The sequence below is a fragment of the Gnatocerus cornutus genome, chromosome 5 (assembly GCF_029298725.1).
Source record: "Gnatocerus cornutus isolate USDA-ARS CGAHR chromosome 5, icGnaCorn1.1, whole genome shotgun sequence".
Lineage (NCBI taxonomy): Eukaryota > Metazoa > Arthropoda > Insecta > Coleoptera > Tenebrionidae > Gnatocerus > Gnatocerus cornutus.
The window spans coordinates 9948590-9967281 of NC_142237.1; the positions used below are offsets into that span (position 1 = coordinate 9948590).

The 18692-nt window shown below is 34.9% G+C and overlaps 1 protein-coding gene across 20 annotated transcripts in view; it reads left to right on the forward strand.

The window, feature by feature from the left end:
- The window catches only part of LOC148174301 (uncharacterized), a 107508-nt gene that overhangs the window by 50145 nt on the left and 38671 nt on the right, over positions 1–18692 (forward strand). For all 20 annotated transcript variants that reach the window (XM_088037482.1, XM_088037483.1, XM_088037481.1 and 17 more), the window contains exon 4: positions 18420–18568. In XM_088037482.1, the coding sequence (XP_087893608.1) occupies positions 18420–18568 (149 nt within the window). The remainder of the gene's footprint in view (positions 1–18419; positions 18569–18692) is intronic.

Consider the following 18692-nt stretch of genomic DNA (forward strand, 5'->3'; position numbering starts at 1 on the left):
TCCGAAATCGCTAAAATTTCAAAAGTTTAACCAAAACTACAGCCGCCCTAATTAATAAATTGACTTTTTTCTTGCGCCAATCGGTTTGTTTTAAAAATGTGTAGCGTTGTAACTAAGTCAAATTTTAATAAAGAAAAATATAACTTTCTAAAATCGAAAAAAAATATTTATAAAACCAAGATATAAATCTCATAGGGTAACGTCACTACAACTTTTTGTGCTCTTTCAAACACAAAAAACCGCATTTAAATAGCTCCTTTCGTTTTCGTGCAATTTTGTACGAACTTTTACATTGAAACGCCCTATCTTCAAATATGGATAGTTTAACCATAAGAGCCAAAAAGAGACTGAATTTTTTTTGGGTAGAGGACCAATTATACAAATGCGCCACTGCTCTGTAGGAACCCTGTCAAATTAAATGACACGAACCTTTATGACGTCACATCCCCTCTCACCCCCCTCGTAACAGCACCCACCCATACTTGGCAACTCGCTCAGACCTATAGATTTAGGGAACTTCTAAATGACAAGAGATAATAAAATAATCAATGATGTATCAGTTCTACTTTACAAATGACTTTCAACTGCTCCAATACAAACCTTGGCTTGTGTAATTTTAATAAAATATCTGAAATTATTTTATAGTTATAATTACATCGAGATGGGTGTCATTCTCTTTTTATTACTCCAAGAAAAATAAAATTTGGTTTTGCTGGTTTGTGGCGCACAAACTCATTAACTAATGCAGTTTATGTCGCTAATATAGTTCAAACTCGTCAGCATAATATGCATCTACCTAGTTTAACACTAATTACACATTACGTAGCTCTTCAAAATTGGCATTAAAGATTTATAGAGATTGCACGTGAGATGCATCAGTCAACATTGTAAGATCTTCTAGCTATTTATGAGCTTTTACTAACTGACTTAATTTTGACCGCCTTATACTAATTGTAAGTGTCAGACTGAAAGCCTAAAAGACGACCAACTTTTGCTAGTTTAAGACTAATTTAATGTTAACTTAGGGGTTTATAGAATTGCCCGCAACCGTTTTATTGTAATTAATATTCCGATTGGGCGCTTAAATTCAACAAGCTAATTACTGTAACAGAATTGACCCAGACTAGTCCTGTTAAAATGAATTTACCCCTCTCGCTACATGTGTACATAAATTTATAATTTAAACATCTGTATTCTGCTTGCATTATACACATGGAGGATAAGTTATTTTAATGGTTCGTGCTTGATGTCCATTTGAAAACGGCCCATTACCTTTATAAGGGTTTTCTTTGGCCAGTAATTTAAAGTACATAGTTCCGTCCTAGATTTTCTAAAGCTCTTTGCAAATTATATTAAAAAAGGGATAGTCCTTGGAAAATAACCGACTTTCTCGCATCGCCGACCAGAAGAAAGCAGAATGGGAAATACCAAACTCGAACAAAGCCCTCTGGACGTTTTAATTACTACCCGGATTATTGTAAAGTTTCAAAAATAGTTAGAAAACTCATTAAAGTCGAAGAACAAAGCACACTAAAATCTAGATTTCTAACATTCAAATAGAATTTCCAATTAAATCGGCGAATTTACAGCTTTTACTTGTACACAACTCATCAAACTTTTTTAAACTGACTTAAGTGCGGCCACCTATCGGCTATAGTGCACGTGGTGACGGATTGCAGTTTTCGCTTTTCCGGGTGTGTTGTAGCTGCTGCTTCGCAGCGGTGGAGCTTGTAACTATTATTGATTATTCACTTACAAGTCACACACTTCATTGAGAAAATGGGCTAATATCAGAAAGGGGTGAGGCGGAGTCTTTGATGAGGCAAATTTTGCCTAATTGCCGCCGCTACGTTCCGACACGTCTGCTTTCCTTCCAGAGGCAAAGTTGAAAGAATTTTTCAAATTCCTTAAGTGGAAAGAAATGAAATTAAACAGCATTCTTCGAAAGTCACCAGTGCGCCTCATCACGGAAGTGATGTTTCAAAAACCGTAAAACAAGCAAAACAACCCCTTTGAGATAAAGTTTTATTGCCGCCGTCACGTTGGGGGTGTATTTCTGCACAAATATGTTATAGACTGGAGGAAATGGATGTCGCTGCTCATTTCCCCAGTTGATTAATCATCACATTTTACGACATTTTCGGTTGAAAAGGTTTGGACGTATTCATAGCTGTAGGTGTACGCGCCATGGGAAAATTAATTGAAATTTCCTGCTAGTACATAATCGGGAGCAGGATACAAACGTTAATAGATAATGAGCTTTTAAAACACGTGGTGCAAAAACTGCTGGGCTCTTTCACCCACCTTACAATGGAACAGGGTAGTTACCCGGAATTGTGGAGTTCACGTGTCTGTGATTGATGTTGAGGACAGTGTTCGGGTCAATGGAACCCATCATTTGTGAAGTGTAATCCTGGTTTATTTTTACGACTCCAATATGTGAAATATAAACGAAGCAATCACGTAAGGCAGCGCCTACATCAACTTTGCTTTTTTCGTCGTTGGATGTTGAACAATAAACCATCGATCATTGACACATCTATTTTTAACGATAGCGGAAATTTATCTAAAGGCATTGTTAATAAGGGTGGAGACTCGCCAATCGCTTAATACGAAGAACTGTTGGAATTGGAGAAGGAACTGGACGAATCCGAATGGTGCCAAAGCCATGAACGTATGATGAACAGCCTCGACCGAGATACTTTGTCTAAATAAATTATAATGAAGTAAAGAATGTGCAATACACATTTTAGTAGACTATAAAATGTTACTTCTGGACCAGGGCATTTGGCGTGTTAAAAAACAGGGCAGAATCCTACAAATTTAGCTGTTTGCTCAAAAGTCAACAACCAAAAAAGGCAAAAAACCTCTCAAAAAGCATTAATTTTTATCCACCCCAAAAGTACCCAAATATCTGTAGACCACCAAAAATTGGGCACACGAAAAAACGGGGTAGAATTCTACAAATTTAGTGTTTTTCCAAAAGTAAACAACCAAAAAAGTTCCAAAAAACTTAGAAAATGCCTTGTTTTTAAACACCCCAAAATGGCTTTCTATTTCCGGACCAGGGCATTTGGCGCATGCAAAAAAAAGTAAAAACAACACCAAATCAAAGAGGTATATTTGGCGTCTTACAAAACAAGGCAGGATCCTAAAAATTTATGTTTTCCCAAAGTTAACAATCGAAAAAGACATAAAATCCTTCAAAAATAATAATTTTTAATGCGAGCAAAAAATACTCTAAAGTTTCGTTTCTTGTAAATCAATAGCCCATCAGAAATTGGACATATGAGAAAACTGTTGTAAATCATCCAAAATCAAACCTAATTACTTTAAAAGCACCCAAAAAACCTTACAGAATTCCTTGTTTTGAGTCGCCCCAAAATGTATTTACTTCTAGATCAATACATTCGCAGAGTAGAGCTCGAAATCTAAAAAATATTAGTTTTTATCGAGTTTCAACGGCTAAATCACGAGAAAACAGTAGTAATCTGCACTAAATCTGCAAAAGTCGGAGAGAAATCCGCCAATTTTGATGCTAAATAAAGATTTGTGGCTTGGATTCGCAGAGTAGAGCTTGAAATCTAGAAAACTATCAGTTTTAATCAAGATTTAACGACTAAATCGCAAGAAAAGAGCAAATATCTGCACGAAATCGACAAATTTCTGAGAAAAATCCACTAATTTTGACGCTAAATGACGATTTTTCCTACATTTTTGGCATTTTCTGGGTTGGATTTGCAGACTAGAGCTCGATATCTAGAAAACTACCACTTTTTATCAAGATTCAACGTCTAAATTGCAACAAAACAGAAGAAATCTGCACGAAATCTGTAAAATTCGTAGAGAAATTCGCCGATTTTGATGATAAATGATGATTTTCGTACATTCTGGCCGTTTTCTGGGTTAGATTTGCAGAGTAGAGCTTGAAATATAGAAAACTATCAAGGTTCAACGTCAAAATCGCGAAAAAACAGGAGAAATCTCAACGAAATCTGCAAAATTTATAGAGAAATCCGTTAATTTTTATGCTAAATGACGATTTTTCGTACAATCTGACCGATCTCTGGGTTGAATTCGCAGAGTAGAGCTGGAAATCTAGAAAACTATGAGTTTTTATCAAGATTCGACGGGTAAATCGTGAGTAAACAGCAGAAATCTGCATGAAATCTGAAAACTTCGTAGAGAAATCTGCTAATTTTGAAGTTAAACGACGATTTTTTGTACATTCTGGCCGATCTCTGGATTGAATTTGATTGAAATTGATTGAAGAGTAGAGCTCCAAAATTTAAAAAACTATGAGTTTCAACGGCTAAATCGCGAGAAAACAGCAGAAATCTGCAAAATTCGTAGAGGAATCTGCAAATTTTGATGCTAAATGACGATTTTTCGTACATTCTGGCCGTTTTCTGGGTTAAATTTACAGAGTATATTTGGAAAATCTAGAAAACTATCAGTCTTTATCAAGCTTCATAAATTCAAGAAAAAGTTTTATATTTTCGAAAATGAGGTGTCCGCAAGGTTGAAACTGGAGCCTAAGAACAGATGCGTGCTGACTGAACGCTGAATCGCTGTTTTCCAAGAAAAATTAACAACGTTCCGCATTGTCCTGTGGCCATTGAAACTATGCAAATAAATATCAGTGCGAACAAAAAGTGTCATCATTGCATTATAAAACCGCCGCAAAACCGCCACGAAGTGCATATTTGCCTTCCAATTAAGCGCAAACAATTAAGGACTCAACAAATAACTGAAATTCAGCAATTACAAGTAATAAATTCAGCGTCGGTTAAATTTTCCATTTACACTGTTAACTACATGCAACACTTTGTAAAATGTTACATTTGTTCGCTCCACTCTGCACCTAAGAATTATCCTCGCTTAATCGTTGCAATCTATTATTATGAAGGCGTAGAGCACGCATAGTTTTCTCGAAACAATTTCCTCGACATTTAGAAATTTCACTTACGCTTCGGTTTCCACGTTAAGCATAGCAGATGAATGACTACTTAAACAGCGTACACCCGGTCTTGATTGAAATTATCAAAGGCAGAAGTCTGGTTGAAATTAGAAGGGTGAAAAGCAAGAATTTAATCAGAAAAAATCCAACCGCGTAATTGACTCGGTGCAAATAGGTATTTTTATGGTTTGTTTTATAATGGGGCAATGTGGAAAATTCAGGATTTTTACACCAAATGAGTTCTGTCAACTTGCTGAGCCTTGTGAATTGTAAATGTAAAAATGTAATAACATTAAACATACGACTAAAGTTAAAACAACTGGAGACGCAGAATCATAAATTTTTAAATTGGAAACGTGGGCGTAGAATCCACAACTGTTTATTTTCTTTTCCTCTCAATTAAAAAATGGTAAATCTGATTGTTGCTTATTAAATTTAGATAACGGCTCTGAATATTTCCCAACTTATTTTTGTTTAAAAAACGAAACCAACGGACGAGCATGTTTTACGGTTCATGTTTTTGTAATATTCTGTTGTTATAGCTGGAACTGATTACAACGTATTCGCCGAACGGAAGGATATACGGCATGCACGCATTTTTTCAAATCCTCCCTATTTAGGTGGGGTAATATTTCTCCTTTATGCGTACCTGTCTTGAGACTGTATTCTTTGTAGGCGGCAAAACAAAAACATTTGTTAGAGACTCAAGAGCGGTTATTTCGCGTTTTTTTGCCTTCGTTAGAAAGCGGAAACACAAAATCTCACGGTTGTTTTTTGACTCTCCTGGCAGAGATTATTAAGGTGCAGGAGCAATAGTCCTTTGCACAAGCACTTCGACAGTGTTTATACACGGCTACTTAACAGACGCCTCGTTGCAATGGAGCTACTTACCTGTGGTGTATAAATATTTGTCTGAGTTTCTGAAAACGGAATCTTAACGAATTTGAAATAACTTATTTTGAATATTTAACTTAGAAATAATTCCATAATACTTGGTATTTCTAAATTCAACCTTTTGTTGTTTTTTTTTCACTTTTATTAGACTGGTTTCAGTTGCAAATTAGTAGATGTTGGCAGTGTTGGCAAAGCTTTTGTTTATTTTGTTTTCATTTCTCAAACTTGATTACTATATTTAAATTTATAGACTTAAAGGTGCACCTAGTTTTACACTTCAATATAACGACTATATAATCAAACTTGACTTGTTTCAGCGGAAGTGCCGTCATCAAATAAAAGAGCTACAACCTATTTTATCGCTTTTATAAAATGTTGAAGGTTGAAAAAATAGTTAAGAATAGAAAATGGTCGATCAAGGAACAAACTGCTGCCAAAGGCTTCATTTGAACATTTGTTGCCTTATTTTAAACAAACGTTTTATAATTGAATTTAGATCTTTTAGAGACATTTTTCTTGTTCAATTTAAATCTTCTTGGAACTATGGAACCTTATGACAACTTCAGATTTTCTTTACTTATGCGAAACGTATATTTTTTTAATTTTTATTTTTTCTTTAGAGTTATTTGGTTTTTATTTTTTTCATTTTATACTTATCACGCTTCAACGGGTTTCTTCATATATTTCTTTACTACATTTTCACATAATTGTATTATTTTAATTTAATTCAAATATACGGATTTTTGTAATTTTTTGGACTCTTCTAGTTCTCTGGATTTTTCAAATTTTTAATTTTTCATGTCCTTTAAATGAGGATGAGCTGCTAAATTTTTTCTTCTTTTTTAATCCTTAAAAATATTTGTACTACTAGCTTGATTAATCAATATGTTGTCCGAACTGTGAAATTAAATTTCTCTTCTGCAATCGATAAAAAAACCGTATTTTGGGTTGCCAAAACTCTTGAGCCAGAAAAGTGTCTCTCCCTTGGTATATAATTATTATTAATTATGTTGGATTTTTATTGATTCTTTCAAATTCTGAAGTAGTTTCATCGATTCCTTAAGATTTCTTTCATTTTTTTTATCAACTTAGAAATTCTTCTGAGAATACCTGGAGCTCGAATCCCTTGAGCTTTTTGAATTTTTTCTTCGGATTCTCTAGATTCTGTGGAGGCTCTGAACGCTTTGAATTCTTTCAGATCTTTGTGGTATTTGAAGGATTTTAAATATGAATAAAAACAATTGTGAATCTAAGAAGATAAAAACCGAATATTTTTCAGAATTTGACGGATTTCAATGCTTTAATCTGAAAAATGACCTAAGATCATATAATAAAAACCTAAGTAATTCTTCCCTGCGGATTGTTGGATTTTACAGTTTCCAATTTCTTGAATTGTTCAATTTCTGTAGTTTCCCAACGTCTTCAGCTCGAATCTACTTTTAATTTAATAAAACTAACCTCCCTCTGCGAGACTTCCGCATTTTCGTAACAAATTTTATTTCGGACTCGCTTCGCAATTCGAGCAATGATTTAGATGGAATTGAAAAGTGAAAAATGCTTTTCTGCTTTGGCTCCATACATGTGCACGTATCTACTATATCTTCCGGCGCCCATTTACCTTCCGAACTCTATTGCTAACCGATTTATCAACTTACCTCACAATAATTAACGTTCAACATGGGATAAACTTTGACAAAATTTCATTACCGACTAAAACTTGTATCGCTAGTTTCGTAATTTTGCTAAAATCGGAGAAAATCAATACAATTAGCCTATGATATACAGTTGACAGGCAAAGCTCGCTGCTCTCACCGCCTGACGTCACCGTTGAAAAGCTCGCAGTTCAATATCCGTAAACAAAATCTGCTGCCTGTACGTTGCGTTCGCCGTCTAACCCAATTAGCCACCGTTTTCATTAAAACTTCGCCGTTAATTAAAACACATGAAATGATAGTATGTTTGTTGTCGACGAGTAGCGAATAAATCGCGGAAGTTTCGTGATTAAAAGTGCATTACTCGCAGTACTTGACAACATAAAAAATAAACGTCGAAAGAACCCCATCGTATGGTAAACCCGCGTATTGACAAACCGCTTGCGCGCTGGCGCCGCCTAAGCTACGACACACTCCCTTTTATGATATCTCTTCCATTCTGACGATCCATGACCGCGTCACGGCGCCGAAGTCCCTCTAATCTTCTCACACGTCTCACCAAAACTCACGCGCGGTTACTCATCTTGTTGGACCGACTCGAGTGGAGTATTTCAGTCGATGTGTATACTAGCTGACAAATCATGTGTTTGACTAATATTAAAAGTTACCAGTGCTTTTGGATGCCGCGTGCCGGCGTCTGAAGACTAGTGCTGTGGTGGAAAATCAATCGGTTTGTGTGTGACAAGTGCCAACACTAAACAACGAGAAACGGTCAGTGTAATTTTTTTTACCAATTGACGAGTTTTCATTCCGTGTTCGACACGTGCGCCTTTTTCTAAACCTGTTGGATCCGACAACTACTTCAGCGAATCAATAAAAGTCGGAAACAACCGAAAATTTGATTGGTGGTTGTAACTAAAACGCCCAATCATTTTCTCATTTTGTAAAGTGCGTCAGTTTCCCACGCTTTTGGGAAAATAGAATTACAGTAATCGACGATGTAATCTCTTTTTACCAAAATCCAAATTACTCCATATTATTTCTCCATTTAGTTGTGTCGGTGCACCACAGGGTACAACATTTCTGAGTGAGTTTCTCTTGTCACGGATTGATCTGCGGACACATCATGTGTTAACAATCCTATCTAGGGGTGGAACTGAATGCTCTCGAGTAATCTGCATATCGCAAAAGAGTTCGCCACATGTCACACTATTAATCGAAAACGGTTACCCCACATCAGCGTGGTGCCAACAATAGTTATTTTCGTGAATCTTATTATATTTATGATACAATAACAAGATTGCAATTTTGGGGTATTTGTGAATGGAGAAGAATTCCTCCTCGTCATCGCTCACATCCACGTCGGCTTCTGGCATAAATTCTCAACTTAAATTATGAAGACTTCATACTGAAATAAAACACAAAGTTTCTCTTGTAACAGACGCTAAAGTGATGGATCACTTTACTTTTATAACTCCCGAAAATATCAAACACTATTTTTGAAACGTTGACACACATTAGGAGAATCTCAAATTAATAAAAGGAACGCAACTATTTACTTCCACGGCAGTATAAAATAAAACAAGAGGTTCTAATGGCACTTTAGTTAATGAGACTTTCTTTGTACAACTGTCTTTGCGATAAAACTTGATACAAAGCGGCGATATATTTTCCTGTAGCTCTTTTTCACATCCAATTAAAGAACTTTGAACTGCTGTGAGCCATGTTCGACGTAAAAAGTCATGTTAAACTCCCCAATCTAAAGAAGTTGGTAATACCATCAGCATAATTCACGTCAAGCGAATTTTGGCGGGAGATTCCATTACGAACTTTAATAACATTATTTCTTAAGTTACGAGGGAAAAGAGCATTTTCTCTCGCATCTCGACGATTTCAAAGGATTTTTTTCTGGAACTGTGTAATAATTATAAATATTCTGACGCGTGTTATCTTGCAGTAATGTAAGAAATGCGGCGATAGCTGAAGACAATAAATAGCGTTATCAAAGTATTTGAAGGCTACGTTGTTGCGTCGACAACAATTCTGACCCGGATTCCACCGGGAAGATGTTTTTCCGGGTTGACAAACGAAATGGAATTGAACAAAAAATAACGTGTTCAGACACGCGAAACAGAAATCGGGAATTTCGTTTTTTGGGTTTTAGGTCGGTGCCAATTAAATTTAGATCGTGACTGTGACACTTTTAAACTTGACTTTGACAATTAATTTTAGCGAAGAATTGGACCAATACGCGTCAATTCGTTGTGGACAGGCCTCGTTATCTAAACAGCGACGTCGAGATTCAGCCTTCAGAATTGGGGGATTTATAAGGCAGAAGAAAGGATAACGTCCGACTGGATAAATCCTTGTCTGTCCGAAACCCCGTTTTCGTGATTTTTTCCATTTCCCTTCAACTTCGGTCCATTCGGGCTTAATCTCTGGCCGCGGTATAATGGTTTTAACTGTGAAAATTGAGTTGGCAAGTGGCCCGTTTGACCCGATGCATAAACCTACATTCTGGGTACCCCATCTGGAAACTCTGCTCAAAAGATAATCATTTACTTGGGCGATTTGAGGTGAAAAGAGGAAAAAACGGTGACGCAAAACACATTCTTTCAAAAAAGTGTCGGCCTGACTCAGATATTGATTGAGGAGTTGAAGCAGACGGAACTATCCTCTTTAAAACATCAGGGGTGGCTTGGGACACTTGTCTGTGTGCTTTCTGGATGTGAATGTATTTACGAAGGATGGCGATGAAAACGCGTTGATGGTGGTAGTTCTATTCATTATTTACTGAACAAAGTTGGAAAAGTTCACCTGAGTATCCACAAGCGCGCCAGGGAGGGGCTAGACTAAACATGACCCCGTCAAAGGTTATTGAAGGGGAAAGTGTGGCTTCGGCGAAGAATTACATATTAAAAAAATTCACTCAAAAGACTGTGACATGTGAAAAGAGGAAGTCGCGTCAAGCCTCCACTAGAACAATAGACAGGGATATATCAAGAATAAACAAATGAGACACGTCACTGTTCCAATATCATCTGCGACGAAAGTAATCACGGCTATGGGATATGAGGAGTCGTAAATCTACAAATGGGAGCGCTGCAGGATAGATAAAAATCTGACTAATCATCCGAAAAGCCACACAAGCGTAATTTAAACCGAAACGTATGAAGTGGCTGTTTTACAGATTTTCGTTTGAAGTAGTGAAATTACCGTTTTAATACAAATCGGAATTGAAATGTGTGATAACTGGGTGGATCTCTGATAACTGGACCGAGAATAAAGTAATACCTATGAACCAGTTCAAAGATCGGAATGGTTACAATGAGACAGCTAAAGTGAGAGGATTCCAATTAGAGTACATTTCCGCCGCGTTTCTCTAATCTGACTTAAAATTAATATAACATAGGTAATGACAACGAAATCAACGTCTTACTTCCGTTTTTTTTCTTTTAGTACAAAGCTCGGGGAATAATGAATAATGTTCAAACGATCTCTCTAGAGATTGGTGATCTAAGCTGAAGAGGGAATGAATGATTCGATATTTCGATTAAATAAACTCGTTCAATTTTTTTTGGTAATTCGGTTAGACAGTTAGATGTATCTTGAGGAAAAATTGAAACGAATTGAGGTAAATAAGCGCTTTATTTTTTTATGACAAATGATTTAAAAGAAATCAGTTGTTGACCAAATATTTTTTTACAATTCCTACCAATAAAATGCTCATTTTTTATTGATTTTTATTTTTTTATTTTTTTTATTTAGTAATTCTCATTATTAAAACAATACTTGAATCAAAAGTATGAATATAAATATTTACATTACAAGTGCGAAAATTGTCAGATTCTCTTTCATCTCTAAATGTCATTTTTTTCATGGCTCCATATGAAAGTGACGTTCTACACGGTTAACTGGTTTCAAGAGTTGATATTTTTGTATCTACATCTGTTTACGAAAGTCACACGTGCGATATGAATTTATTCCCACAGGCAGAACTGTCAAAACTGACTTATGTCGCGAACGCGATGTTTTCTATTTTACCAGAAAAATCAAAATTAGTTTACGAAAACGAGTAAAGAAAGAACATGAGTAATAACATTTTTTGAAAATGCTGCGAAATTGCAAAAAAATTGAATAACACTTGTGAATAAACAAATTTTTTCGACTTTTCTAAGGCAACAATGCAACACCATGGCTCTCCAAATGTTAAAGATTCGTCATTGCTGTCACTTCATTTCTTTGAATGCATCATTTGCGACTAGTAGAGGCCTTTGGACAAAATATTGTATTACATTGGGTATAATGGCTTAATGGCATTTTGTTCACATAAAAAATCTTTGCGGGAACAAAAAGTGTTATTATGTTCTTTTATGTTTGATTTTAAGTGACTTCTATTTTAACTCCCAAAAAGTCATTCAGTTGGTATCTCTCAATGTAGAAATTAAACACTTCTTACTTTTTTTGTACAAAGTAATATTTTAGTCGAATTTGAAACTTTGAAACTGAAATTAAAATATTGACATTTAAAATATAAAATGCACTCTTACAAACTGTCTAGTTTAAGGTTTTTTTTTCGTCAACTTTAGTATTTTTTATGTTTTGTGAATCGATGTCAGTTCTAACGAACGAGATTTTGTTGCTCACCAAAAATTTGAACTGCAAATTTTTGTTTTGTCATGTTGGCAATTACATATTGTCAAAATGAAATAATTATCAAAGTAATTTGAAATGGAATTCAAAATAAACAGAATTGTTGAAATTAGGAAAAACCAAACGTCCCTAAAGATAAAAGATTGCTTTCTTAATATTTTGTCAGTAACCAAAATTCGATCAGAATAATTTTTTATTCTGCTGACGAAGGAACCAACTGCAAAATGTTACGGGTGGAGTATAAAATCAAACTCAAACATTCTACGTGATGTGGATGTATAGTTTGGACTAGTTTCTGCAAAGTTCTGTAAACAAGTTGTCTACGACATAAAGTTTGTTGGCACATTAGTATACATTGTTTTGTAATTTTATACAGAGAAGTGCAAATTGATACCTATCACAGCTAATTTTTAATTAATTTTTTCATCTATATGTCACTTTCTATGCAAGATTTGAAAGGTATAAGATGTAGTTGACACCAGCCAATTTTGTCAAGGTTGTCAAGGTTTTTACTAATCGCAAAATATGAAAAACCTAAAATTATCATGATATACCTGCTAATCTGTACTGAAAATACCAAAAACAAGTTTATTGCTTATGTTTCTATAATTTGGTGACAATTTGACAAATGTGACAGTTCTTGTGGTGAATTGGGAATCTCGTTCTGCTGAACGACCAATTACAGAGCCGCATTTTGCATTTGACGCCAACAAAAAATCGTTTTGAAAGTTATGCAAAAGTTTTGAATGTAACCAGTGGCGTCTGTTTTCTTGCTATTGCCTGCACAAGATAAGGACGTTGTTACGCCACTGAAGGCACATTTTAATGCTCGACTACATCCTAAGCTTCCGCCAATTTATAACGTGTTAGCAGAATATTTTCGTTTGTATTAAAAAGACGTTTGTAAATTCAACTTTGTTGCTTTTTTATATATTTTTTAACGACTATGTTCTTATGTATGGCGAGCGTGTTTGGAAGTCACAGATAAACTTTGCGAATTATACATAATAACACATAAAAATAAAGCTTGCAGTTCTTAAAATGTATCCAGTATTACTCCTAAGAATGAAGTGATAAGAAAACTACATATTTTATTAGTAGTGTAAAACTTCCAATCAATTCAATATACATATGTAATTTTATCATAACTTTAATTGGTCATATCAAAAAATTGAAAGAGTGCTGGCTTCATGGAAAAATGCGCCTAATGACTGATGGCAAGGGCAGATCGGAGCTGTGAAAATCAGCTTATCCAATATGCACATCAGAAACTATTCTCACGAAAATGCATAATTTAAAAGCTGAAAAAGCAGACCGTTTTCCCGCTTACGCGATAATAAGAAAATCAAGAATTTAAAAAGCGTAAGAGGTATGCTATTTATTTTTAAATTTCAAGATTCTCTTTGAAATATTCACTCTAATGTTCTTTTTACCGCATTTGCAAGTGAAATTGATCTAAATCTGGTTGTTCTTGCGCGCTTCTTAAAATTTCAAGGCTAATTCAAGTTTAAAGCTCATTCTCGGGCTTTTAACTTATCAAAGGTCACAAATAATCGCGATGAACGCCAAAACTCGTGCGAAAAAATAGCTTTTTTGCGTGAAACGCGCTAGTGTAAGCTCACACTATTTGCCTTTTTTTCTAAAAGATCTTGAGCTTTCAAATGGATATATAATCGGTCTTTCTCTCCTCCACATTTTCCGTTTCGCGAGGAATAAACACGCAAAGTTCTAAGATTCGGTTATTTTACGACGTCGGTATATCAGCATTAGTTTCTGTACTGTTATCCGTTTTATTCGATGTTCCGGTGATAAATCACACAATTCGGAAAATTCAAAATAAGCTTAACGAACGAGAAAACTTTATTTTTGTCACAAACGTCGTTACAATAACGGAAAAGTGTGAGTTACGTTATGCAAGCACTTTCACTGTGATCCCTCAACTTATCGTCAACCACCAGCGTGTTGGGGCTGAGTTTGACTTCGAAGAGATTCTTGTGGATCCATTCGATGCAGTAGAGCTCACTTTGAGTGATGTGGTTGTACATTTGGGTCGCTTGGGTTTTAGTCAGTCCGGGTTTATTCAATAATGGGACATTGGTCGATTTTTCACAGACTCCGAGGAAATCCAATGGTTCTGCCGACACAGATGCGTTACGTTTACAACAGTTGTCGGTTTGGGTTTTGGTCGCTCTGTACTTAATTTCCTGACTTTGTACAAAACTGTTACGTTTAGAGAGGTGTTTTCTTGTCCTCGACAAAACGGTACTTCTGGGAATATTATTGTACTTATCATCAGTTGTTTGGATTGGTGTATCGACGTATCTTTTCAATTTGGATTCTCTCTGCGGCATGTTTGCGGAGGTTGAAGGCAGCATCTTCGGATGACGATCTTTCAAAGCAAGCAGTTTGTTGGGGGGAAAATACAACTGCCGCGTTTCAGGTTGGGATGCCATTGAAAAATCAGAACTCTTCTCGTTAAAGTTAGCATAATTTATTAGACGCTTCTCGATTTCCTTTCTAATGAGAAGTTCACAATCTTCGTTTAGTTCTTCGATGGTTTTGTTTGTATGCATTTTCACCCCGTTCAATCCATTTTCACTAGAATTTTTGCCGACTTTCCAAAAAATGTCAAATCTGACGTTTTGAATTATTTGCTTCGATCGTGTACGTGGTCTAGGAAAATCAAAAATTGTGTTTTATACGATTGCACGCGACGATTTTGATGGATTACGGGAAAACCAGCTTAGCATTTTCGATATATCGCCAGGAATTTATGCGCATAAATTCGAGTTTCACTTCCTTTTGTTTAGTTTCCTAAACACGACTCTTTGGAGCTCGTTACCATTTAAAAATCATTTAATGAAATAAATTCGGATTCTTGCGGTTACTCGTGCATGCATAAAAACAGGCAAAACCGATTATCGGAATGGAATTTAATATGGATTTCGTTATTGGACTGATGGAAATTTTAATTGTTTTTCATTTTGTTTTAATGCTCTCATTCGAGTCTGTTTTATTTCCAAAGCGTAAGCATTTACTGCAAAGTTGGTTCTTTAAATGAGGGCGACAATTATTACCGCGATTTTGTCTCTATCGGCACAAGAAAGCTTTTTATTCGGCGTGAAAAGCATGCTTTGGGGGAAACAGATCGAATATGTAAATGAAATTGAATTATGTTGAATTTATGCAGAGATTTCCAAGTGTTTGCTTAAAGTTTTGTAATGTATTCCGTGTTAAAGGCAGTCTTGGTACTATGTCAATGTGATATGAATAAATTTTGACGTATTAAATTTAAATGAAGTGCAATTACAACGAACAATAAAGCTTAGAAAATTGATACTAATCTCCTCTTCGATTTACGGGATGATTATCGGTTTTCTCATTGTTGCTTTATTGTATATTGTTCTAAAATTATTTTAGTTTTCCTTGTGCGTTGTGTCTGTGTACCTATCTGTGCGTCATGTACTAAATTTACATTTTCATTTGCACATTTAGTGTGGTATAAAGGATGATTGGTTTATAAATATGCTAACGTTATGTTGTGTTAGTTTACTTGTTCGTCTCATTGTAAAATATAAAAAACAAGCTTTATTTTTGTAAAACCGACAAGCTAACGATCTGATGACATAAATTTAATAAGCACAAGGTCGTTTCTCGGTAAAAATACGAAAATGAATTTTAAATGCGTGCCAAGAGGAAGCGTCAAGAGAAACCCAATTATTCCGAAGATGCCGAGAAACATGTCAATCTCTATGTTCCAAATTTAGTTTTTAGTTTTTTATTTATAGATCATCGGGGTAATAAATCTGGGATGATGGTCTGCTTTCAGTTTATTGATCCTAATGCAATTTTATTTTAGTTTAGTGAATCTTCATAAAAATTGTTTATTTATAGGCAGTAGTGGTCAAAGGTTTTTAGTGTTTAATGAGTACTAGTAAATGCTAAAATTTATTTTATAAGTAAGTAAATGATATTTAGAAAGGGTTGGTGAAAACAGGTGAACACTTAAAAAATGGGATTAAAATTTTCTTGTCTAATTACCAAAATTACGAATCTTAGTGGAGGATAACTGAAATTTTGGAATTAAAATTTCTAAAATTTGTGTCGTCTGCTCAAAACTTTTGCAATTTGGTGGAGTCAATATACGACTCAAAAATATCAAGGTTCCCAAGTTTCACCGCTGTAGCACGAAAATGATTAAAATTACGAATTTTGGTGGAGGATGTCGGAAACTTTGGCCAAGTTTTTAAAATGAAAATTTCAAAAATTTTTGTCTTTTGTTCAAAACTTTTCCAATTTGGTGGAGTGAATATATGACTCAAAAATAGTAAGTTTTCCAAGTTTTATACCTGTAGCAAAAAAATTATCGAAATTACAAATTTTGGTGGTGAATTTTTGCTTTGTCTTAGAAAGGAAAATTTCTAAAATTTTTGTCTTTTGCTCAACAATTCTGAAATTTGGTATAGTTAATAAACGACTCACAATTAGTAACTTCCCTAAATTTTATAGCTGTAGCAAAAAAATTACCAAAATTACGAATTTTTGGTGAAGGATATCGAAAATTTTTGCTTCGTCTTATAAATAACAATTTCTAAAAATTTTGGCTTTTGTAAAACAATTCTAAAATTTGGTAGAGTGAATAAACGACTCAAAAATAGTAGCTTCTCCTAATTTCAGACCTGTAACACGAAAATTACTTTAATTACGAACTTTGGTGGAGGATGTCGGAAATTTTTGCAAAGTCTTAGAAATGAAAATTTCTAAAAATTGTTTTCTGACGTGAAACTTCAATTATTGTAATTAAATTAAAGTAATTATACATTTCTTATACTCGTCGTGACCTTGGCAGTGCGTTTGTTGCAAATGACTTAGAATAAATCAGTAATTATCTTTAACTGACTTTAATCATGGCATCACAAAGCAAGTTTGCGTCAATAGAATTCTGTTTATTGTTTTAATTAGTAATTTTTAGTTTTTTATTCGTGATTGACAAGAAATGCGTATATTTTGCGTTGATAAGGTGAGTAAAACTTATTTAACTAAAGAAGTTTTAGAAGAAAAAAAACAACAATTATTTGTTCAACATATTCTGTTTGGTTTTCCACCAAATAACCGATAAAAATAGGCTTTGGGTAAATACCAATATTCCTAGATGCATATTTTTTAGGTTTTTATTCAGTTTGATTTCGACTTGACCTTTGTTATCAACAGATTCTTGATCTTGACAGAAATAAGTTATTTTAGGCGTCTAGACTGATGACCTTTTTTGGTAAAAACACACTGACACCGTGAGATAGTGAAAATGTAAAAAAATATGTAAACGAATGTTATGAAATAAATTTTACCGATTTGCTTTCATTTCAGTCCAATTTAAGTTTCAAGTTGACCGCTAATTTTTGTCGTGCTTACAGAGCCACATGGCTTATTCTTATTAGCCATTCATTAAAATTCATGCATTTAACGTGTATTTTGCTGCTCACTATGCTCTTATTAATGTATAATTTAGTACTATGCTCTTGTTACTATAAATTTACAATCAATTAAAAGTCTGTGGCACAGTGTACAAATATAAATGAATAAATAAGTTTATAATATCATCGTTAAATATTATGGTATCGTAAAAGTTTACAGTTGAGAATTTAGGGCTTCCTAAATATCCATTTTCGATGGATCACAATCGCTTGCAAGGGCCGGTAGTCATACAAAGGAACTACTTTTATCGTATCAGTTTCAGGCCTTTTCAGGCAAGAACCGTAGCAAGTCCGGCATTAGATTACACAGGTGGGTTTTCGAATCAAATCTCAAATATTTTCTTTTGAAGGTTAGAAATGTGACCACCAGGAAAGTTTAATTAAATAAAAACTTGTATATGAAAATGAGTAGAAAGCGGGGTATTCTGCAAATACCTTTGATAAATTTAGCTTTCTAAAGTTATAGAGATTCTGTACTTGGGTAAATTCTTTCCAAAAGTGATTTTTTCTCACCTCCTGATTAAAACGAAACCCGTTAAAAAAGCAAAAGTTTGTAAACGGTAAACTGGCGGTGATTCCAACTTAATTAAAAAACTTTTAAAAGGTTTAAATTGTTGGAATCGGTTCGTATGCCTCTGCTTCGGCGTCAGTTTCTTATGTAAACATGACTCGCTCGTGTTAGTATTGACTTAGTTGATTGCCGTCCCCGTGTCTGTCAAAACAATCTAATTATAATATAATTTGATTACCTAATTGCCGAATGTGAAATTTTTCTCATGTTTGTTTCAGGTCGGAGCGACAATGAAGGTGAAGTGAGAGGAGGGCGCAGCAGGAACACGCGCCGCGACGATCCCCGGAGACATACCCTCGGAGCTGACCAACAGTATTTAGGAATGGCAGGCCAAGGAGGACCTTTATCTCGTACAATGGATCTAGAGGTAATAATGCACAGGCACGCCCTTCATATGTATGCATCGAATCGTTTCGATTTACATACAAAAAGTATGCCTGTGATCCATTCGATGAATAGGAGCTTTTGACGAATTCTGGAAATTCGCCACG